The 24,431-nt window shown below is 40.2% G+C and overlaps 1 protein-coding gene across 1 annotated transcript in view; it reads right to left on the bottom strand.

Annotated features, from left to right (window-relative positions):
- Window positions 1–679: 679 nt before the first annotated feature.
- Window positions 680–24,431, bottom strand: part of INO80D (INO80 complex subunit D) — a 45,649-nt gene continuing 21,897 nt past the window's right edge. The window contains exons 7-13 of the mRNA XM_059476134.1: window positions 21,088–21,312; window positions 19,061–19,170; window positions 17,002–17,135; window positions 15,315–15,532; window positions 14,766–14,923; window positions 12,608–13,800; window positions 680–3,107 (exon numbers count right to left, since the gene is read on the bottom strand). Of these exons, the coding sequence (XP_059332117.1) occupies window positions 12,632–13,800; window positions 14,766–14,923; window positions 15,315–15,532; window positions 17,002–17,135; window positions 19,061–19,170; window positions 21,088–21,312 (2,014 nt within the window). The 3' untranslated portion in view covers window positions 680–3,107; window positions 12,608–12,631. The remainder of the gene's footprint in view (window positions 3,108–12,607; window positions 13,801–14,765; window positions 14,924–15,314; window positions 15,533–17,001; window positions 17,136–19,060; window positions 19,171–21,087; window positions 21,313–24,431) is intronic.

Below are 24,431 nucleotides of genomic sequence, written 5' to 3'. Positions count from 1 at the left end.
CTGAAAGCACAAACTCTCGTGTCAGAAAGCAGAGAAGAAAGACTTCACAAAACAAATGGTGACAGGGAGATGCAGCAGCCATCTACTTACTGTGAAGTGTCCAAGGGGTAGTTCTGCCTAAAGAGAGGACATCCTTCAAGCTATTGTGGAAAAGCCACTCTGGGAGCTCAGCCTTGGCACTGGAAGGGCAGTGCCAGCCAAGGCAGCCCTGTTGGCACAGGGTGGCACAAACAGCTGCTGTGTCCAAACAGTGTGGTGGGAATTCCTAGTGTCTGACCAGTGTAGGTCATATCCATACCTTGGCCGGGCAAGCCTGCCTGAGAGCTGAGCAGAGCACCAAGCAAGATCATTTCTCATCCACATGCTATCACCAAATAACGCCAAACTCCAACTTAACCAGTTTTGTTGATGAAGCAAGTATATATATTTTTAAATCTCAGAAAACATAACAACATACATGAGAAAATTCTATTCTATATCCCTTAAATTATACTTCCTCAAACTGGAAAACAGGATGAAGAGGATCTGGTCCCCAGACCAGTGATCCAGAGCTAGAAAGCACTATAATTAGAACCAGGACTGCGACTGAAGACCCCAGGTTGTTAGCAAAACTAATTAGCTAATGTCATTAGAAAGCAACAGAGAATAAGCAAGAGCCAACTCAGACTCTACAGCAATCTAAGCAAAGGACAGTTTAATAACTGTACTTACGATATGTTTTAAAAGGAAAAAAAAATCACTTCATGGAGTAGGTTTAATCCTGGGCAATATCCATACACTTGGACTTGGCAAAATGGCTTGGAGAAGAGGGTTTCATCATAGTAAACACAGCTACTTCACAGCAAGATTTATTAATACATCCAAAAGAAAGAAAGAAAATCATTTTGTCACACTATATACAGATAATACATACAGTGTTTTATACACATATTACATCAGTTTTTACACAAGAAAAATATACATAAAAATGTAAACTTTTGTATACAAAAACCCTTAAACAAATTAAACAAGGACCAGATAACAAAAGGAGACCAATCTATTATCATTTAATTGATTTTTTTTTTAAATGGTAATACAGTACATTCATTGAGAAGTATGAGGAACATGTGAGCCAACCTTTCCTATTTAAAGGGAAAGTACAAACACAAGCTTTCCTCCCCACCCCTGGAATGCTGTCCGTGAGCCTCCAGCACTAGAGGTGGTGTGAGTTGCCATTGCTGCCAGGGCCCCTGAGGGAAGGAGCCCTTGTTCACCACACTGTCCCCAAGGGACACATGCACAGAAGCGAGCTGGGCTGGGCTGTTTGTGCGTATCAGCCAGGCTTCCAGCTAATACCATGAGACGGGACGCGGCAGTGCCCGTTTGTATGTTCCCTTTAAGCAGTCATTCAGTGGATTAGCCTTGCTGGAGGAAGTTGCTTATTTTTCCCAATGTATGGTATGCTGAACACATGTGTCAGATATGAGAGGGAAGAAGGAAGGGGTGTAAGAGACTGCTAATCCTTGCTACCATGCAGTTACTTCAAAATCAGGTACATTTGCAAGCTACAATTCACTGGTTCAAAATACACTGCCTCACCTTTGCTTTCCCACTGCAACTTGTTTACATTTTAAACTCTAGTGACCGAACAACTGTATGAGGCTCTTTGTTACAAGGCTGTTTCTGATATCAAAGCATGATCAAGCTACCTTTAAAATGACACCAAACACAAACTTCTCGGAGACAGCCTTAAAAAGAGAGAGCATTCCCTCTAAGCACTTCATATTGTCCATTTGCCACCTTATTTTATCAAGTCTAGGATAAATATATTTACCCTGAACTGGAAAAAGGATATTGGTCGAGCTTCTGATATCTCTTTTGCTCCATTTGCAGATAAATATTTTTGGGAATTAGAGGGAAAAAATCCCAAAAAACAAAGCCAAATTTTAAAACCTCAGGCATAAAAGTAACAAGGGAATTATTTAACATGTTGGTGAAAAAAACAGTTGCAGAAACTTGAATTTGTTGGAAACAAACGGACGATAGATTCCAATGAAGGCTTCTCACATTAAATAAGTTAGACGGGTTACAGACATCTTCAATAAAAACATCCATCCTCCACAAAGTATGTTAAAATGAAACACAATAGTGATGCACTGGTATTTCTCCTAAAAAGGACAGAAGGACATGAAATCTCCTTAGTGATATCAGTACTATTGAATGTAGGAGGTGAACAATGATTTACAAAAGTAATGAGGGGAAAAGAAAATCATGAATCATTTATTATAATTGGACAAAAGGGGGATGGGGCAGAATGTAATTACTGTATGCCTCAGAAACATCTAAACGAAATAAATACTTAGAAACTTGTGTTTCCATTTCTTTCACCTAAACGAGGGTGAGAATAAGGGCTTGTCTGCTTGCTTTTGTTTTTTTTTGTTTCCTTTTTTTTCTTTTCCTTTTTAAAATAACAACCCTTCTAGTAAAAATTCAAAAGACAATTACAAATGGCTTTAGATAATTAAAAGTCTCCTTTTTAAAATAAAACTTTGATAACACATTTCTCCATTTCTTCTATATAATGCAGCTTCAGTGAGAATAAGTAATAAGGGACAGCAATTTGCAAAAAAAAAAAAAAAACTGAGAAAAAAAAATGCCAACCAAATTTTCGTAACATATACACATGTATATGCAGGACGTCTACACTCTATATACATATTTAATATAGGTACGCATGAGTATATATCAGGAGATAACCAACAGGTACATTCTCCACATACACAAACTGAAATAGCGTAATAGGCGTGTGCGTATCAATCCACACTGTCCACACGCAGTACACAGACATCCATACAACGCCCCAACATATGTATCATAGAAGCCATGTGTGACTGCATGAAAGCTCAGATGGAACAGTTCACCAGTTACCTTTTTCTAACAGAAATGCAAGGAAGACAAAATTCCATGGCTGAATTGTGGCCAAGAAAAATTGTGTCATAGCCATATTGAAAACATGGAATCCAGTATGGCTCGATGACAGAACTGGAGCAGCATTCTCCTCTGAAACTGAAGCCTAAGATACACAGCACTTCAATGTGACTGAGCAGGTTGCTGACAGCTGCTTTCTGCTAAAAGGATATAGAAGATCCATTTAGCCAGAAAACAGAAAATAAAACACTTCAGCCCATAATTTACTTGCATAAGCAATATTACCCAATACACAACTAGATGCAAAGTGCTAGCATGTTAATGGTCAACTCTGCACTCCATTTTAAAATCTGTTTTATGATAAAGTGTAACAAACTGTGTTTCTTTTGATATGTTTGATGACAACCCCATTGCTCAGAACAGAGCACAGGGCTGCCTTCTGCTTACTTCCTGTGTTATGGGAGATACAAATCAAACTTCTTTTTTCTCCCTAGGGTTGAAAATTGGAAGGTAGTATTTGGTGGGTGCAGTTTTCTCATTTTGACCATTTAAATATAATGCTGGGTTAACCTTTTAATATGCTAGGAAGCTCTGCATCAGGTTCCATGAAAAGTTTGTATTCATCTGCAAATCAATCACAGTCCTACTGAATCACAATTGAAACTGGGGAAGTTGCATAAGTTCAAGCAGATGCTCAGGGCCCAATTCAGCTACCACTCCAGTCACCAAGAGAATTTCCCTCATGCATAAGCAGAGCTGGATTGGGCCATTAAAGCTGATTGCTGCTAGCAAGAGAAACTGCAGAGATGCAGGGACAAGGAGGAGCTGGAATGGAGGCAATGGAGCAGGGAAGCAGAAGAAGTTGGCATTTTGCAAGAGGCCTCAAAGAGACTAAATATAAAACAAAAGCAGAGACACAGAAAGGAAACTCCACTGCGAGGGCTGAGGTAACACAAGCCAGTGGTGGCCAAGCTCAGATCAGTCTCTGAGTCATCCAGACCTCTCAGAAGAATTTAGAACAACTTGTCTGGCACAAGTGCTTACCTGTTACACATATGTTAGGTGGACAGTCCTTCTCTTTAGCTCACACACTCACTGGTGTTACAGCTAATGCACAGGTGTGTGACACAAGGTATATTCCACCTATCAATCTGTATGCATGTATATATAGATTTAGATTGATTGCATTCATACATATTTATTGTACTTCATGAGGGCAAGTCCACATTCAGCAAAATGCTTGTTATCTCATATACAGATATACCTCTCTGTACACAAAAATGGGTCTATTCTCCTCCATAACGGCATAAAGATTTATGCTCCTAATTCCCATTGCCACCAAATAAGCAGAAGAAAAGGCCTCTGACAACTTCCACCACCCTAACCTTTTGCCTCTATGCATATGTGTCAGAAACAAATTGTGGAGAGAAGGAAAGGGAGAGAGATGCCTGGGGGAGCATCAACATCATGATATGGAGGGGAATAAAAGAAAAATTGCAAAAAATTTCAAATTTCCATTCAATACTAGAAGCTCTGTTTTTCTAAAAAGGTTTCTAAAGTCACTGGGATCATCATAGAAGTGATACTGTATGAATAAATAACAATTAGGCTACTTTCTCCAGCCTAAATAGAACAATATGAAGAGTAAGCCAATCTGAAGAACGTTTCTGACTTCTCACAATTTCAAATGAGAACTCCCATAAAGAAATCTTTCTTCTCCAATTATGAAAAAAGGTAAGTGGTCAAAATCAAATTCAGAATTTTACAGCCTAAATGAAACTCCCTTGACTGAATGCGTATTTTGTTCTGCAATCCCACAACAGAAGTTTTGGGGCAAAATTGATACACACAAACATCCTCAGAAGAGAAAAAAAATCTGCTTTGGAGACAAGATCCTTTTAGGAATGGAGACCACTGCACAAACAGCACCCCTTACAATCTAATTGGAAAACACAAGAACACTGATTGACAACATTTTCCAAGTCAGACCGTAGGAGATTCAGGTATTAATTTGCAAAGATACAGCAATTCTCATGCCTCTCCATCCCACTGAATGCAAACCTTCCCATTCAGTTTGTTCTGGAAAACTCCTTTCTTCCATCATTCCTCCTCCCCCATTTGTTTTATTTAAAGGCTGTCTTTGGGAGCTTGGTATTTTCATGGCATTTTAAACAGGGCTCAAAGCAACTCATTTGAAAAACAGTAAAATTGACATGATATCAGAGTTAGCCTCATAACAGAAGATTATATAGTAGAGAGTTTCAGTTATTTATATAACAGTGAGGACATAACAACCCCCTACTAAATAATCACATTTCTACAATACATTCCATCACCTCTTGACTACTTTTCTCTTTACAAAACTATGACCTACATACAATATACACATTCGTATCACACATACATCCCCCCCCCAATGCATATTTTTGTGTGTATATATAATACATACATGCACACAAGCAGTCTAATTCTATTTATAAGTCACAGTGGGAATTCCTTTGTGAGGAAAGGAGGGGAAAATTCCTGAATAAGACACTGTAGATTCCTAATGTTCCAACTTTTCAAATTCCAACTCACAGAGCTAACTGGAAATAAATACATTTAAAAAAAGAAAAGGTCTTACAAACTTGGTTCACAACTCCCAGCTACAGTAGTTGGATTTTTAAATTTGATCTATTTACCCTGTAACTAAATTTCTAATCATAGGTACAAACCACGGATAAATTATTGCAGAATGTAACACTCAAAATTTAAAAAGAGTTATAGGAACAGTAATATAAGGGTTAAAAAGAGTTCTATACTTGTTGATACAGGATACCATTTTATTTTATTTATATATATATCTATATATAGATATAGATATCTGCAAGGTAGCAAAGAATAGCTGTACACCTTGACACGGCAAAGATCCAGTGTAAAAAGGTGCTTCACTAGTTTGTTTTTCCAAAAAAGCTTGTATATAATTTTATAGCTATTAAAAACACATATGCAACATAATTCATTACACTCAATACAGCTTTAGTATAAAACTTATAATTTATGAGGTGATGTTAATAGCATAAATTAATATACCATTTCTCTTAAAATCTACAATAAGTATTCTGAAAGCTCATTAGGGAAGGGTATCTTTAAATAAAAAGTTTAAAGCTGAGCGTGATGAAAAAGATTCTGTATGTTGAAGTTGAGATGAGAGCCCCGAGAAGAGAAGGAGTCCGTAAGCCAGACACTGTTGACTATAAAACTGAACAAAGATTTCTCCTTCTTGCGCTCTCACTTAGGTGACGCTCTACTTAAATTATTATTTACTTTTAAAACTATTAACTTTTTTCTTTTTTTTTTTTCTTTTTTTTTTCTTTTTTTCTTTTTTTGTTAACTGCCCTTATTTCCACAAGGAATCCCTGAGACATACCCAAAACTGTACAGTGAAGGTCATCACTGTTCAGAGAAACTGGTTCAACCCCTTCTGGTAGGATGTAGCTATTTTGCATGAGAATCAAAATGTCCATCACTTCAGAATGAATCTACTTGCACCAGAACCAACTACACTGTTTAAGATGCAGGTTAGAGAGTCATTTCAGGGTAAATCAGTCCACTCCAAGGTAGAAGCCAATGCCATCGCAGTTAGCTACATCAGAGCAACCTGCACCAAAGTTAAAGTTTCCCAGAGGATATCTGGGAACGTTACCTATCCCGAGTTCATCTCCGTGGGCACCAGCTGACAAGGAGAAAGCAGGTTAAACATTAGCATCACTGGACCAAGTTCAACATGCCTATGTGCTCACACATGGGTAACTCTGGACATCTCACTGTGTGTGTGTTTGGGGGACTAGCAAGAGGAAGAGGAGGAAGAATGCATTTTTCTACAGCAAGTACACTTTACGGTCAAAAGCCTAAGGTTCATCCTATTCACTTTCAGACCAAATTCTACGACCTCGAGTAGACTAAAAAGGTGCCAAACTTACTTCAAGGAGACAGATAAAGAAAGCCTTTCTCAACTATTGCTCTCAACTTACAGCCATGCTCACTTTGTCCTTTCATGCTTCCACTACATTACTTCATTCCACAGTAGCTACAAAAGGAGGAGAGTAAAACAGGGCAAAGCAAAGAACTCAACAACCATAAGAAGTACCAGACAGCAAAGGGAAAATAGTCAATGCCATTTGGGATTTTTTTTTAAAAAGAGGCTGAAGACACAAGTGAGAGAATTGTTTTAAGATGCATCTTTTCTAACTCCTTCTCCTTCCCCAAACTTTTTTTCCTAACAGTGCCTTTGTCTAGTTTTAAAGACAAGATTAAAACTTTAACTGATCAGAACTAAGGTCTCCTGTGACCAGACCTCTCCTGAAGTCCAAAGTTGAAGTTTAGTGAACGCAAATATAGATTTTTGTCACCAATCCTCCTTACTTTTATTTGGGCTTGAGTGTATTAAGAAAGAGTAATTTAAATTTTAATTCGTGACTTTCTACTGATACACATCTCAAATGAAGAGGAACTTCTCAGAAGGTAAAATCTTGCTAAAAATGCCTCAGTGTTCACTGCTAGCATGTGCACTCCCATGATCAATGTTGTACCCTCAGTATCTAGTTCATGACATATTAGCATGCTGTGAAACATCTCCCTACTCACTGATCTGAAAAATACTTTGTTCTATTGCACTGTCATTCCAGCATCCAAATACATGTTATGAATTGCAGAAATCTCTCCTCCAGTTCATCTTACAGTCAGATTTGCTCAGAACCACAGAAGACTTACCAGCTGGCATAACTTACATTGGAGAATGGGAATGGGAAAACAGATGCAAGAATGATGAAGAATGTGGAGTGGAAGGAAATAAAGGAGGTATGAGAAGTAGCCCACAAATCCCCATCATTAAATGTTACCCAGAAGATCAGAAAGACCTTGTGGTCAGAAGGTGAGAAAGACCTAAAGATCCAGCCAGCACACTAGCCCCAAACTATTCCCTCAGTTACTCTTTCTGCCACTACTGAACCTTGCAAGAGGTCTGCACAGGAGAGTCCTTCACATGTAGAAACACAAAAGGAAAAATACCCCAGTTCCACCAGGGAAGCTGCCTGGACAGCCACACAAATGTCTCACTGCCCAAGGTCACTACAGGTAACTTTTCTATTGTTTGTTGGCTGAAAGCACCTCCTACCATTGTCCTGCAAGTCTTGAAAGGTTAACTGCAGGTAGCTGATCATCTAAAAACGTTTCCCTCTTCTCTGCCCAAAGGCTCATACTGCTGGAGAATTCATGAGCAGATTTAGCTCACTGCAGCACAAAGACAGGGAGAAATACCCGTGGAGGCCTTGCAATGCCTACAGGGATATCCAGCAGCAAGGAGGCTGCAGGAGCTCAGAGAACAACTGGAGCTCAGAAGCAGCACAGGTAGCCACCAGGGCCAGCTTCTCAGGGAAGAAAACTGCCCACTGTCTATTGTACACCTTTGCAGGACTCTCTTGGCAAACAGATTCAAACCCAGAATGCATGTAGATGTGGTTACAGCAAGACAAAGTTTCAAACTGAATATGGCTGCTGGTTTGCAGGCTCAGTCTGAGGTCTTCTTCCTCGGCCATGCCCCTAAAGCCAGTGACAGCTCACAACAGAAAATCCTAATTTTTCAATACTCATCTTCCTTTTATAAAAAAAAATAAAATAAAAGGCCACTTCTTTTGGCTTCTCTCTGCTATTAGGTACAATTCTTCTTTGACAATTTATTTTCTCTGATTTTTTGCCTAGCAGGCAATAAGCTTCTCAGGGCTTTCAGTGCTTTCCAAACCAGAACTGCAAATCCCCATTTTCAGTTGGAAATCTAGCTGTTGCCATTTTCCCCACAGTGCCTGAGGCAGACCTGCAACTGTGCTACCTCTCAGCATTATCAATTTAGTGCCTTTATGCTCAGCCATACACAGAAGCATGCTACTAATGAGAAGGGATCTAAGCAAGAACCCAGAGGAACTGGAAGGCAGGAAGAGACAGAGTTCTTGTATCATAATTATGAAGCCAAAGAACAAATCAACTTTGAGGTATCTAAGTGCATATGGTTCCCCTCAAAGCTGGTGTAAGGTCTTCTTGGGTGAAAGGAAACGTCAAAGCATGTCTTAGAGAATGCCTTATGCACCAGAAGAGCATGAAGCTATTCCTGACAAGCCTCTGTACATTGTCAAAATTAATCTTGTGTTAAATACTTTTGTACAGAGACTAATTGAGGTGCTATTATTGCCAAAATTATGTAAATTATGTCTTAATTTTTTTTCATTCTTTAAAACTCCAATCTTATGTGAGGAAATTGACTTTTAGGTTCAACTAGCCTTATTCCATTTGTCAACACATAAAGGGCACAACAGGTATTGAGCATCTGAAATTGCTACACTGGCTCTTTGGTGAAGGGGCGACAAGATGCTAATTGCTATAAGAGCTGATACTCAAAAACATTTGTGAGGGAGCATGGAATCTACTTGGGAACCACATAAATAACAGCCTCGAGGACCACCTTAACCAGGCCAGCAGGATTTCCCAGAGGAAGAGGTGTGAAATATCTCTGACTACACATACCTCTCAATTAGATCTCTTGCATCCAACAGTAAGACACTGATGCACTGAAGTCAGCATGTTGTGTGGGGGTAGAAAGCCACCTGGAATGATCCATCTTGTAAAGCTAAGATCAAGACCCGTAACTGCTTGGCAGCCATGAAACCATGAAATCGGTGGTAGTGAAAAAATGAGAGGTGAACCAGGAAAAGGCAAGGGCGGTGGCCCGCTTCAGAACACTGTGGCAGACAGGACAGGGAGATTCCTATTTCAATTGTATACAAACTGAAGTTTATTTTTGAAAGTGCAGCTTTATTGCAAACTTAGTTTGCTCATGGAAAAATGTAACGCAGTCAGTTTTCAGAGAAGAGTCATCAAGCGATACACAAAGATTGAAATCTAAGTGGGGAAGAGACTTGATGTCCCAAGCTACTTTAAAGAAACTCAGGCACATAAAGGCCATTGATTTCAAATGGTAATAATGGACCTCCATTGCTCTGATAGCTTCTGAAATTCCCTGTCTAAATCAATGCACAGATTAGGAGCTGGGTTCTGTTCTGAGTTAGACCAGTACAAACTCACTGTGACCTTAGACTGGAAAGCTCCTCTGTAATTTACACCAACACAACCAAGCAGAACTCGGTTCTCAGCTCCTATTATCCTCTCTTCCCTCCCAGCATTTGCTAAGAAAGAGAAACATGGTGTGGGGCAAATATACTCTGCACTAGATGCAGCTTCATTAGAAGTTTGATGGGCACAAGAACCATTTCAAGACCAAAGTCCTGAAACCAATACATAGAAATTAACACCCTCTAAAATTACATGAATTCACAAGCAGATTAAGGAATTAACCATTTGGTATACTAGTTCTCCACTTTTTTTCAGTCAGACATCGCAGCACATTGAAGAAGGTAGATGAACACAACAAAAATCATCTGCAAATCAAACAGTTGTCTCCTCAACAAAGTACGGGTAACATAATATAAAAATAAATAAAAGCCTTGTCAGATTTGCCTCATTCACAATTATCACTGGGCATTCCTCAATCAGCAGGACAATCACAAGCAGGATTTCATAGGCTTCAATTAAACTTTTTATGTGGTTTAAAAACATTTAAGTGTTACAAACATATTTAAATCACCACTTAAAATATTCGGCTTATATTATTAAGATCTATTTTACCAAGTATGAAATAATGACTTCATAACAACAGAAGCATGAAAATAATTTTTGTTTCTTCCACCCATATACAACTGCAATTTCAGAAAAAGACATATGCATCATCCATACTCTTTTATATTTAAAGAGGACAGATCCTTCAAGAAAAGAGGGATAATATGATTGCTACAATCGTTAGAAGACACAAGACCTATCCCATTTAAACTCTGTTCCTTAGGAAGATGGAAGGAGAGGTTTGGGTCAGATATTTTGGTGTGTGCCTGACTGCTAACAAAATGAATTTCTATAGCAACTAAACTTCATTCAGTGATCCTTTCCTCAGAAAATTTATTAAGCCCTCCTATTACATGTGCTTGGTTCTCTTAATTTCCTGAAATAGACTGTAATTCACACAGGTAGAATAAAATCCATTGTCTACAGTACAAGACTGAAATGTAGAATTTTCTATTGTCTCTCATCTGCATCTCTGAAACAAACCAAGGAGAGTAGAGACTTGTATTAAACAGGAGTTACTTTTACAGTCAAAGTCAGGTACAGTAGCAAGTTTGAGCCCTAGAGAGTCATAAGCAAATTCCTTCTTGATAAGGAGATACAAGTAAACACCTCAGAATTTCTGCTGCTATTACCTCTTGGTTTAAAGAACAAAATTAAAAAGTAATAACTATTTTAAGAAATCAAAAACCTAGCTGACTACTTTATTTAGGAATTGCAATTACTACGGAAGAGGGAATAGTGTCATTAGCAGGTGATCAGCACAAACAAAACCATCCTTCAGACAGAAGAAATTGTTACCTATTTTGCATTAGTGATTTTTCTTTTGGTTTGCCATGACTGGTGATAGGTACCTGCTAGTTCCTTACATTCAGCTTCCCAAACAGAGCATCAAACCCTACAAATGTTGGAAAAACTATATGGCTCTCAGGGGATTAAAAACTGTCCAAGAAAGTCTCACTAGTTAGACATATTGTGAAAAATGCATCCATTTGAAACTTACAATGGGTCTGACCTAGACTTGTGTGGATGGGCAGAAAACCAACCTAATTCTTCCTGTTTCAGCTGGGAAATTCCTGTCAGCCTGTCAGGCGAAGAGTTCTGGACAAAGACACACTTGAAAAGGCAAATCATCAATGCTACAAGGCCACAGTAATTCAGCAAGGAAGGAAATTTCTCACAGGAACCTTCTCTAATCCATGATCTATATTTCAATCCTTCTGTTTCTTTTTGTTTTCCTGGGCTAACTTCATAACAGCCTTCAAATTTATGGGCAACCAGTCAACTCATCTCTTTGTTACTCAATGAATTACAAATCGTGATAAAAAAAAAAAAAAAAAACAACCAAAAATCAGCATGCAGTAAGAACAGTGACCAGTTCTGGAAGGGGACAACTACTTCTTCACCAAAAGAAGAAAAGGAATCGCTGCTCCCTGCACCCCAAACACACACACACACAGAGGAGGTCAAGAGACTATGTCAAGAAACTCATCCTTGAATTGTGATCTTGATTTAGGACTTCAGTGCACCACTCTCAAATCAATGTGTGCAGCCAAGTTTTTCTATGCCAAATGCTACCTTTGGAAAAAGAGTAAATAAAAAAAAAAAATCAAGAGATTTCTTCCCACTGGAAAACCTTCTACCAGATGCTAATGGGATGGCAAGCACTGATCCGAACCCTAGGGAACAGTAACATGCATCACTGATCTGAGGTATCTTCCCATTTCTAGGTCTTACTGCTAAGATCATTTACATCCAGTAACTGTGCTGTATCCTTAAGGAATTATTGGGGAACAGTGAACCTGCCTGCAATAAATGAGCACCGGTGCCTGACGAGCACATGTGAATGCTACAGCAAGGTTCACAGAGGGCTAACCCTGGTCAGTACTGAAGCAGGGGTTTTCTTCTCAACCCCCTCTTAAAAAAAAGGGAAGAGAAGACAGACAAAATAAAGAGAAAGGAAAAAAGGAAAGATAGAAAACACAGGTCCCCCATCTACCTGCAGGGAGCCAGGCAGACAAGCTCAGTTGGAGGTGGTGAAGGGCGCGGATGCGTTATTGGTACTGGTAGTGGTGGCACCGGTCACTGCGAAGCCCGTGGGAGGAGCTATGGAGCTGTGGCTGGGCTGCAGGTCCTTGGGAATGCCACTGTGGGAGCTCAGCTGGTGCCCAAAGGCTGCGCTGAACTGAGGGAGCTGTTGTTTGGGGGAGGTGGAGCCCATGAGTTCAGCGGAGGCAGGACCCATGCCACTGAAACTGGTCTGCGGTAACCCCGGAAGCACACTGGAGCTGTTGGGGGTCACAGTGGCGAAGGCAGGCTGTGTGGTCTCTGAGTGCGAGGTGGTAGGTGGTGTGGACAGGGAGGTGGACAGGAGGTGTCCATCTGCACCAAGAAGGTTGCTAAACGGAGAGGGGTCCCCAAGATTGACCGGAAGATTTCCCCAGTGAGTTCTGGGGTTGACCACCCCGCTAAGTGGCACATCCAGCTGCGTTGGGAGCAAGTGCTGTGCCATCATGGGCATCTCTGCTGAGAAGGTAGCTGCCAAGTTATCACCAGAAAAGGATGTGGTGTGAGGGGATGTGATATGGTCACTGTAGGGAGACGGCACATGCTCACTATCATAATGGCTTCCATGGGGTGAGGAGTGTGAATGGTCACTGCTGTATTGCTGTCGTGAGGTGATCAGGTCATCTGCCTTGCTCAGCAGCTGGGCAGGGTGGGGCCTCTGGGAGGCATGGCTGCCATCATGAAGTCCATGAAACTGTCCCGGGAAGGCTCTCTCCCCAAGGCCACTCTGGCTTATCAGAGTGGCAGAAGTAAGGCCAACGTTGGCTGGGGCTGAGAACTGCCCCTGGATCTGCCCTGCCAGGGGCGTAGGTGGGTTGGACAAGGTAGCAGAACGGAGCAAGTTCTCATCCAGCTCCAGAGCGGAGAAATTATCGTGTACTATACGCCCATTCAACAGCTCCCCCAGATCCGTGTTAACCTCTCGACTCAAGGACTGCATTCCTGGAGCTCCAGCACCTGTAGAGAACACCCCTATCGCTCTATCTGCCAGCTCCTGAACTGGCACACCATCTGTCTGTGTAAGTACTCCAATGGTACTCAGGCACTCAAGAGAAGTTACAGCCTGCAGGGCCCGTTCCAGTTCTTCAGCTTCTTCTGTGGTTGGAAGAAGATCTCCATTTTTACCTGCAGAAAGAGGGACACCACCAGTTAGTGCACTGCTCTCAGGTGAGCCTGGCCCTGGCACTCAAAGGATGAAGATGTACAGACAGTTCAATACAGAGCTGCACTGTATGATAACCTTCCAGCATGGCTTCCAGTACACAGAAAGTGTCATTCATCAGTGTTCACTAAACAAGCAAGGTAAGAAAACCATGAAATTACACCTTCCTCTTCAATTGAAATCCCCCTCTGCCTGTTCCCTTCCACATACTATAGTAGGAGATGCCTCTTAAACTTACTAGACTTAGAAGTAAAAATGCTTAAATAAGATTTTCAATGATGCAATAACACATGGTCCTCTTTCTACTTACCACATTACAGCCTGGGCCTAAAATTTACAGAGACAGTATAATTCAGGTTAATTTCAATTCAAACACAGTCTGATGTCACGTTGTATCAGAAAATGACCAAAGAAATCACGTACCCAACTCCAGGCTGTTCTAATTTTTTTGTTATAAGTTACAGGTACTGAGCTTTAGAATGCAGGAATTCAAGCACATTTCTGATCAAAAGCTAGTTTCAAAAATGTATTTAAAGATTTTATTCTTACTCTCTTCTCTTTTTATCAAAGGCCAACATTGACTGTGATTCCAGCCCCACTCGATGGCAGAAAGATGCCATTACTGAGAACATTCTTGATTAAACTGTAACACTGACAGGCAGTAAAAATGTAAAATGAATTATTAAAATACTAAACCAATTATGGTTCTCAGACCAGTAATTACATGAGCAAGCAGAGAACTATGCACACAGCCTTCTTAAAGTCTGCTTTACTTCAGAGCTCCCAAACAATAGAGCAAACGCACACTTCCTTCTCTAGAATTTATTACCTCTGTAGGAAAGCAAGCAACTCCTCAAAATGCAGTTTAGAAACACTCAATTCTTCAGTTCACTGACTGTGTTCAAGCTAGCATAAAATAAAATGGTACCTTCAAAGAAATCAAAATCTTGCAAGTCATCAGGCAGCCGTGGCAGGACATCAGAGAAGTCCTCCTGATTCAATTCCAAGTCATGTGGAATGTCTGTGATTTCATTGGCGATATCATCAGGCAGCTCATCGGCACTGAGCTCTGGAGTGGAGGGGCTCCTGAACAGAAAGGAACATTAGTCCCTGGTGTTCAACTCTGCTTGCTCCAAAGGACAACCTATCAGTGCACATCCATCTACAATGCATGCTTCCCCACACAGTCTTTCCTCCATTATCTAGGGAAAAAATGCTTTTAGGTAGCGTGTTTAGGAAGCTTACACTTAGGCTACTCATTAACTACATAAGAGGCAACATCAGGAGTAAAATATTTTATCCATCAAACCCAATCATTGCTCAAAACCAAAATGACCCACCACTTAAAGGTTTTTTTCAACAGCCACATGGAGATGGAATTTTTAGGCCTGCTCCAGATGCTGCTTGGCAGCTTTGTACAGAGCTCACTGGCAGTGCTCAGGCCAGCAGTGGGAAACTGGGCAGGAGCAGCACTGACCGTATGTGGGGTATCTCTACTGGCAGTGAGACAGTGGCAGGCATGGTGAGGTTCCCTTGGGGCACTGCAGGAGGAATGGGTTTCTGAGGCCGGCGTGGGCCTCGCCTTCTCTTCTTCTTGTGTTTTTTGGTAAGTGCAGGTGGCTTCGTTTTTTTCCTGGGTTTCCTCTGCTGCTGGTGCTGAACTTTACGGGAGCTGTCCCCTCTCAAGAAATTATCCTTTGGGAGCAAAACAATACCAATGGGAGCATATTAAGAACATGTATTACTTTCCTAGCTTTTTTTCACCCTGGTCATTCCACAGACATGTGGAATGTAATGCAAGAGGAAGTGTTACCTTACACCCAGACACAGTTTCAAAAATTGAGCTGTTTCCTTCCTCAGTGACCCCAATGGCAAAAATAACATAGACCAAGTTATGAGATATTGTGAACTGGAGATTGTGCAGTGTCACTTTAAAAATTATCATAGCAAACCCTAACTAAAAAGTGCACAACCATAACCTTTAGCAGCACTCCTGTAAGTATTAAAGACAAAACGCTGTTGTGAGGTGGTGTTAATGTGGATAATGTGCAGCAGCTGAAGCCACAATCCTCAAGTGCCTGCTGACATAACAGAGGGACAGCACTGAGGAGACAAAATTAACACTGCTGGACTAGAATAAGGATGTGGGTAAACAATTATGGCCTCATTGCTCCTGAACAGCAATCACTGACACATCAAAAAATAAATCAAACCACCATCAGTCTTCAGTTGCCACCATACTAGGTATGGCAGAGGATTATATTTGTTACAGAGGTAAACCTCGAGCGACATACTGAAGATTGCCTAGAAAGGGGGAAACCCCATGCAGATCTGTGTAGCACAAACCCTCACATTTTAATCAAAAAACTCTATCATTCACAATTATTGGAAAGGCTGGGCAAAAACAGTAACAAAAAAACTTTTAATAACCCAACTAAACAATAGAAAAAAAGAAATTTTACACCTAATTGAAGGTAGGACAAGAAGCCTTGAAGGAGGGGCAGGACAGAAGTGGGTTTGTGAATTATCCTAAAAGTTTTGTTCTGGAAGATTGGTGTCATAAAAAGGAGAGCAGAGGACATCAACTTCGTTTCTCCATTCTCTCAGGCTGAGGTAGGCCACTGCTTTTTCTCTGGGATCCATGGATCCCTGAAGGAAGTTCAAGATAAATTCTAATAGTTACTAAAAGGTAAATAAAGTAGCAACCCCATTATTTCCATCCTTGCAATTGCTCTCTACATTACCTTTAGAATGTACTTTGGGCCCCGTGTACTGAGACTGTTTAAGATGCAGTGTTCTTAATATCACACTTATATTACATTCAGATCCAAGGACCAGGAGTGACCCCAAATAAAATGACCACAGGATCTCTCACAATGATCTTCTATTTCTCAATTTAAGACAGCAATCATATTTTCTCCAGTGAACAATATTCCCATGTATACTTCATTATATCCTCAAAACTACATAAAAGATTGTCACAACATACTTTATACTAACTGGGAATATTTGTCAAGTTTTACCCTTTTAAGAAAAATAATAGCAAACAATCTCTTAAGTTCATAAACTTGCTAGTGGTCAAGGAAGACTTCATAGGAAGACTGGGGTTAAAACTCCTGATCATGCCAATACACAAATAGATACAATGATGGCTTTGTACTTACCATTTTTTTGGCATGCTCTTCGCACAGAGGTGTTTGATGTGTAATGTCAAAAACTGGCACAGAGCACTGCTGACCATCTGCAAACTTGGCTGTGCAACTCGAGAAGAGCTGCTGAGAACGGTTCAATAAGATATCTGTGCATTTCTGCATCAGGAATAACACAAGACAGTGGTGGAGGAACGCCCTTTGATTTATCAATCTGATAAAGATCAGAGCCTTCAACTCTATCTGTCCAAGGATACTATTTTTAATGAGTGCCTTAAATTTGCTATTCAAGTTCAAAGCTAGGTAAGGCTCAAACCCAACTTTTAAAAGTGAAAAAACTGCATTCATGCAGAATCTCTAATGATTTTATTATATACTGATAGTTTTATAAAAGCAGCTATTTCACTAATGAGTTCTTAGCAAAAAGAAGCCTTTTCCTGGAGCCTTAATCAATAGATCAATAGTAGCAGTTGGAACAGTGTAGTCAACAGGACTATTTCCTTACAGACTAATGACAACCCATACTGAAACATTAAAGAAAGAGTATTTCTTAATTCAATCTTTTAAGGTACATTCTTGGCATTTATCTTTAGAGCACAGACAAAAAAGTTTCAAGATCCTTCCTGCTCCTCTGAAAAAAAAGATGTGCAAGCAGACAGAAAGGTCAAGTAAATCCAAACGTAAGCTTGCTGAGATTTCCTTCAGAAAATCCTTAGCAGGAGTAAAAATGTTTCCAGACTTACAGCAAATCAAACAGATATTTCATTGCGTCTTTTTTCAAACAGCACTAGAAGCACTCCTTCCATCTTGAATTCTCAGACCTCAACATCACTGTGTATGTTTATAAAATGTTAAAACAAAAAAAAAAAAAAGGACAAAGAAAATGAAAAGGCTGCAGAACAATCCAGATAGCAGACTTGGATGGATGGGTCAGAACCAAGAATCTGTTCATTTTAGAGAAGAAAATGCAGAGAGAAAAAATGGACATATATGCAAAATCACTAGTCTTGACAATCCTGCTCTACGCACAGCAACAAGAGAGACCACTTAAAATTAAAAACTACCCAAACAAAAAAATCCCATCAGAACCATGAGGCAAATCCCAAATACAGCTGTATGCCATGGTGCTCTCTCATAGAGGTTTGGAACTGCTCTGCAAACTGCTTTTAAGCAGCCTGCAAAAAATCAAACAATAAAAACAAGGCATCTGCAAAACAAAAAGATTGGAAAGGTGCTGCAGTCTGACAGTAGCTGGGTGCATCAGCACTAGTCACTTTTAATACCAAAATCAAAAGTTCCAACAATAGGAGTCACGCCAACAAAAGCACCAACAATTCTTCAGCTAAAAACAAAAAAAAACCAAAAAACAAAAACAAAACAAACCAAAGTCTGCAGTAATTTTAAGTATTACAGGTCATAAGTCTGCCTTTTTATAGTCTTCAGAACCAAAACTCACACCTGTTGTGCTCTCTTCTTTCTGAGATTTTCAGCCATTGACTTCCAACATTCTTTCCAGTTTTGTTTGAGATTCCAAGCACAGGGAACCCTTCCTCATCTGGACTAAGAGGTTCTGTGACTCCTTCTCTATTGCTTCTTTAAACAAAGCAAAGTATGATTGCTATCTTTCTAGTCAGTGTAAGCCCTCTTTTTATACTATGTATAAAAACCTTTTTCCACGAAACTGGCACAGGAAGGTGGTCTATTGGAACCTACCAAGACCTGTATGAAAGCCAGGAGGCTGAAAGTCCCATGGTTTGTACCAAGTCATTCTGAAGGATGATCATTTTGTAAAGGTTTCTTGCCCACACTAAATAAAGCTCATAAAGTAAAATGATGTTCCTATTACAAATACCAGTAGCAGACTACTTATCCTCAGTGTCTACACACCTAAATCACACAGCCAAATGAAAAGCAAAGGAGTTGCTTTTGTTAGTATGATGACATACTAACAAATAGGTATTTCTTTGAGAAAACTTAGTTATCATGCAAAAATCTAACAAACAAAAAAAAAACCTCCTAAAACAGAACAGCCTCCATGCCTGAATGCCACTCCCAAACAGAGTTAAGAGGATACGCTGAAAACAGTGCCTGGTGAATGGAAGGGCCTTGTTAGTGCACTGCTCTCCCTTCGAAGTCCCACTGCAGATTGTTGGTTCTGCATCTCTCTGCCTTGCTTGGCTTGTGCTGAAAAGAAAGCATAAAAGAGTTTACAGACAAACCCCCAGTCTTGTGGCTACTTAACACAATTATTATACTGAATGTAGCACAGTAGATGAAAAATTGTAACACACATGTGTGTGTCATGATCCAGATGGGTGCACACTACTAACAAGCTCTACACAGGGACACAGAATAGATGTCAATGACAGGTGAAGGTGTGACTGTAGTAACAGGATTATTTCTTATTTCACAGGGCCTTAATTGTAATGAGAGGTGCTATGTGCTACTACCATGTAAATATTACAACACCTTGCAACAGAAAGGGCAGCAATAGGTGAGTGTCAACACAGGTAACCCTCAAAATGAGGTCAGTCTTTAGAATTCAATGTACTGGGTATGCCTAGATGGGAGTCAAGTGCACTTTCAAGCCTGTTCATAAATCCAAACATGCCGAGCATCCCCAGAGCTTACATGCAAGCATGTGCTCAAACTTAGACTGAGCTCTGGAGTGGCAGAGCCTGAGCGTGCTCAACATGGATAAAAGCTCTCCTTCATCAACGTGCTACAGCCCAATCCACCAGCAGGTGCCCGGGGCTCCCCCAGCACAGCCTGTGTGCTCTGAGCCTGAGCTGCAAGCAGGCGCCAGGCAGCGGTGAGGACGGGCACTGAAGCGTTACACAGCTCGCTCGGGTGAGCCTGCTCTCCAGGCACGTGTCACCTTCATGGAGATAAAGCTGCCGATTCCAGGGCTCACTTGCACCTCTGGACACGTTGTTTTCTAGGTTGACAAAGAGTTGCCTGTAGCCTGACTTTTTTCCTTCAGCCATTTCTGTCATCAACTGTACTTTGACTGAGCAAAATTTTAGTTAGCAGTATTACTCCTGTGAAAAATTTTCTATCTGAAAAGACTCTGTGGTTACTTAAATTGACCAGAGCAGTGATGACAGGCATACCTGGCTTTGCTGGTCTACCCAAAACAATGTAAACTTTTTTTGTTTAATAAAAGGGAAAAATAATAGGGGAAAAAAAACAGCAAGAGCTTGTCAGTTTAGGTGAACTTTTGCTGTAGTGTTTAAGTTTGGAGAAATTTATACACAACTTTGTAAGCCAGTAATGGAGACTTCTACATTACACCTCAGAGGAGTTCTTCAGAATCAGTCCACCTCCCCAACAATGAACACTTCAATTGTCATGAACCACATCCCACTGAACCAGGAACAAAAGCATCCCATTAAACACAATATGCTCATAGTACCTAGCTCCAATCTGCATCTCATACTATACACTGCACCCCACAGTCACACATCCTGTAAAGCAAAACCCCAACAGCAAAAGGATGCTTCTGATACCCCAAATGTAACACCAGGGTTCAGACTTAGTCTGTTCCTGCATGAATATGAATCAACCAAGTCTCCATATGCTGAGAGCTAGAGGGATGTTGACATTATCTAGAAAGAATTCCCACAGAAGATAACCTTCAAAGTTGTTAGAAGTTATGTATTTTGTTGCCACGTTTTATTTAATGTTAGATTGAGTTAAATCTAACAAAAAGCATGAGCTTAAATTTGGTTTGCTGGGAAGATAATTAAGAGGAGGTACAGACTTTTCAAAAAAGCTGTCTGAAAAGCAAAATCTGAATTGGAACAGTGAACTACAGACCAGACTGCACACCTTCTACTGGCACAGTAAAGGACCTGATATTTGGACACAGAAACTGCTGAACAAACCAACCACATTCTACAACATAAATCTGGAGAAGGCCTGTCTTCATGGTAAACTCTACGCCACGTTTCTTTTACTCCACTGACAGGCACTTATGTGTCATGTTCTCCTGCCTCGTGCGTGACTCCTGTTTCAGAGCTCATCCTTTCAGCTGCAGGATGCTCAGCCCGTGTCCCCCTGGCCAGCCCCAGGCCCGTGCAGCGGCAGGGCAGGTCTAACCTGGTGCAAGCACACGCTGCCCTCCGGAGCTCGTGCAGGAGCTGCCCCGCGCGCTCGGGCTCCCGGCTGGCCGCCTGCAGCAGCGCCTTCCGCAGCGTGTGCCGGCATTTCTTCTGCCGCGACTCTGCCCGCTCCAGGCGGCACAGGTGCTTGTATTTCTGCTGAAAGTAAGTGCAAAGTCTGGTCACCCTGGAACTCCTGTCATCTGCATTGTCATCATCGGACCTGAAGAAGGGAAAATAAAAACAAATATGCTTTAAGATACTACTTTTTTCCCCCTGCTAAGCTAATTTGTCATTCTAATAGAATTGTTAAATTGGCATCCCTCTTCTAGCCACACAAACATCCAAATGCTGAATCAGGCAGTGTTACTTGAGAAATAGCAAGAGCAGGATCCCTTCTAAATTCTAAAGGTATTTGCCCTTCTTAGTATGTCATTATTAGAGATTACATCAATTTATCAAGTCTGACACATTTAAATGTCTAGAGCCTGCTGTTCAAAAAGAAATCTATACTGTTAACCTTTATTTACTGTAGATGTCACAGCAAATGAGACCAATCTTAAATCAAAGTGCAATTAATGGAGAAGACAAGGGTAGGGAATTGTGTAGTGGAAATTTATTGAGGAACAATCATGCTGGAGAAGATGGTCAAATTCTAACAAGTACCTAAGCTTCTGACTTCTTCCAATTCCTTTTACTCTTCCAGGTGGTATATTCCTTTTTAAACCAAAATACACACTATTAACAGCTAACAGATGATACTGATTTCCCCTTGCTGCAGAGCTGCAGTTGAGTTACAGTACAATAATAGAGAAGAAATTCATATTTAACTCAAAGATACTGAGGGAAAAATCAAACCACGGCCAAGCAATGACCAGAAGAAGGACTAATCCAACTCTCTGTTGGCTTAACAAAGCCCTTCTCCATTTGTCTTGGCTCTCTGAATGTCCAGGCACATATAAAAAAGACCATCAAACCATGTCAACACATTCAGTTAAATGAAGTAAAAGTCAGATAAATTAAACAGAAAATCATCACTGGAACTTGTTAAAACAAGGTCCATGAAGCTACCCTGAAGTTCTCCACAACAAGCACTAGTTTGCAGAATGAGGTTTTTTTTTCATGGAGCAACAAAATGCATGTGCTAAATCTAAACAGACTCTGTTTTTCCTCTAATTTTTACAGGAGTAAAAAAACTCATGAGTCTTTCCTCTAATTTTTTTCCTATAGAACAGAGAAACTTTTTGCCAACTTTCCTATCTGTAACACAAAAAAGGGCAGGGGAGAGAAGAGAAATCCAAACAAATGAAGCAAAGCAAAAGCTGGCAGTGTTCAGAGCCCGTGGGACTGCATGAGCTGACACCCAAACCTGCACACAGCAAAGGAGGCCACCACTGAGACACAAGAGATGTGAAATACCAGAATACTAAATAAAGTAAGATCCAGAAATGCAGACAGCAGATCTGTCCCTGAAAGGCAGTATGGTGAAGACCTACTTTCTTTGCTGCAAAGTCTGACTCTTTTTACACACAGGCCAAATGGAAGAGACTGCAGCCATCTCCACTAAGGCTTTCCACAAAAACTCTGCAGCAGCAAACACTGCCTTTGACACAAATGCATGTTTTTGTGAAGTTTCATGTAAATTCAACCATACTATGTATTTTGTCTGTTAAAACAATTTACAGTTTATTTTCTAGAAGCATAAATTACAAGTAATTAACTTCTGCAACTACATGCTTAGTGGCAAATACAATCTATGTTAAAAATATTTAACATATGCAATGTTTAGAATATTTTTACATTGAAAATTAAAAGAAAATACACTTTTAAGATCTCTTAGGAAAGAATGCTTCCTGGGGAAAACTACCTGTTTAGAAAAAATTGACTGTGGGCTATTTAATATAGATTTTCTTTTTCCAATGTATTACTAAAAGAGGAAAACATAGATAGCATATATATATATTGGTAGGTTTAATATCTTAGATATTTCATTACTGCTCTGGGCCAAAACTTTTAAACAAAGTTACTGGTTTAATTTTAAATATGGTTAAAAATTAACTTTAAAAAAACCAGAAGTATTCCTTAGGGGAAAGAAGCTTCTTTCATGTGGAAAGAGTGTTTTTTAATGCACATCTCTCTATATTTGAGACTTTTTACTTCTCTCACATTGAAAGAGCCAGAAAAAATGACATTGTAGGCTAAAATATTTTTGACCTTCAGTTTATGAGATCTTTTTAAAAAACAGATGAATACATATATCAAAGGTATAGAAAGAAATCACGCCTGCAGTGGGCAAGGGCTTATTTTGAGCCACAATTCGAAAAGCCAATTTCTAAAAGCCTGTTCAGAACTTTGTTCCCAGGCCAGTAAGATTAGCCAAAACATTTATATGTTCAAAGAAACCTAAAAATATCAAAATAAAACCTTTTTTCTTCAGTAGGCATGAAAATGAAAGATACTTTTATTGTTGTTCTTTCATAAATAAGTTTGCCAAATTCTATTTAGTTTATTCTCCTAAGCTGCATATAAAACTTCTGAAGTTCAACTTAACGTGTGGCATTTCATTTTTACAAAGAATTCTGAAAGTGCACACAAGCCATTTGATAATCCAAAATGCTTTCTCCCAACCCTTCCCTTTCAGACTGTCATGTGGAAACATCAGGGGGATTATTGCTGAGTGTTCCTGAAGAAAACAAAGACAGCACAAAGCAGCAGAAAGAAGAGCAAAAGGGTGAGCAGCCAGGCACCACCAGGGAATGAGGAGAACATGCTCTCTACTCTGAGACAACCCAGCAGCTACACTTCAAATCCCTCCTTACAGAGCGTTTTGAAGAATCTTCCCTTCTTTCTTTTAGTTATTCTATTTATTGGGAGTTATTAAATCCAACTTTTGACAACACAGTGTTGGTATTTAATCCTTTGAGGGAGGTGGTATGAGGAGGGACTCACACTCCTTTTCAAATTTGCTACTTGAAACGTTTGCTTTATCTATATTTCAGAGAATGAAGTGAAAAAATACTTTATAACAAAGTTATTTGTTTTCCAGCACTTTCTAAGATACCAGACTCAGTAATCAAATAATCTAGGGGGAAGCTTCAGTAATCTGCAGCATGGAACAGCCCCTGCTTGCTCTCCAAATTGCTGCTCCCACAAGGGATTCCTCCCACCCCAGCAACCTTCTCTGCCAGCGGCCAGCCTGCACCGTGCCCACTGCCAGCTCCTGTGCTATTGGAACTCAAACATTTGTGCCTGCCTCGAAGCACTGTGTCCTGAACTCCTGGGACCACAGGAAGACAATTTTTCAAAATTAAAGCACAGAATAATAAAAGCAAACATTTGGCC

The sequence above is a fragment of the Ammospiza nelsoni genome, chromosome 7, assembly GCF_027579445.1.
Source record: "Ammospiza nelsoni isolate bAmmNel1 chromosome 7, bAmmNel1.pri, whole genome shotgun sequence".
In the NCBI taxonomy this organism is placed as follows: domain Eukaryota; kingdom Metazoa; phylum Chordata; class Aves; order Passeriformes; family Passerellidae; genus Ammospiza; species Ammospiza nelsoni.
This window is presented reverse-complemented; position numbering and strand designations above follow the sequence as displayed.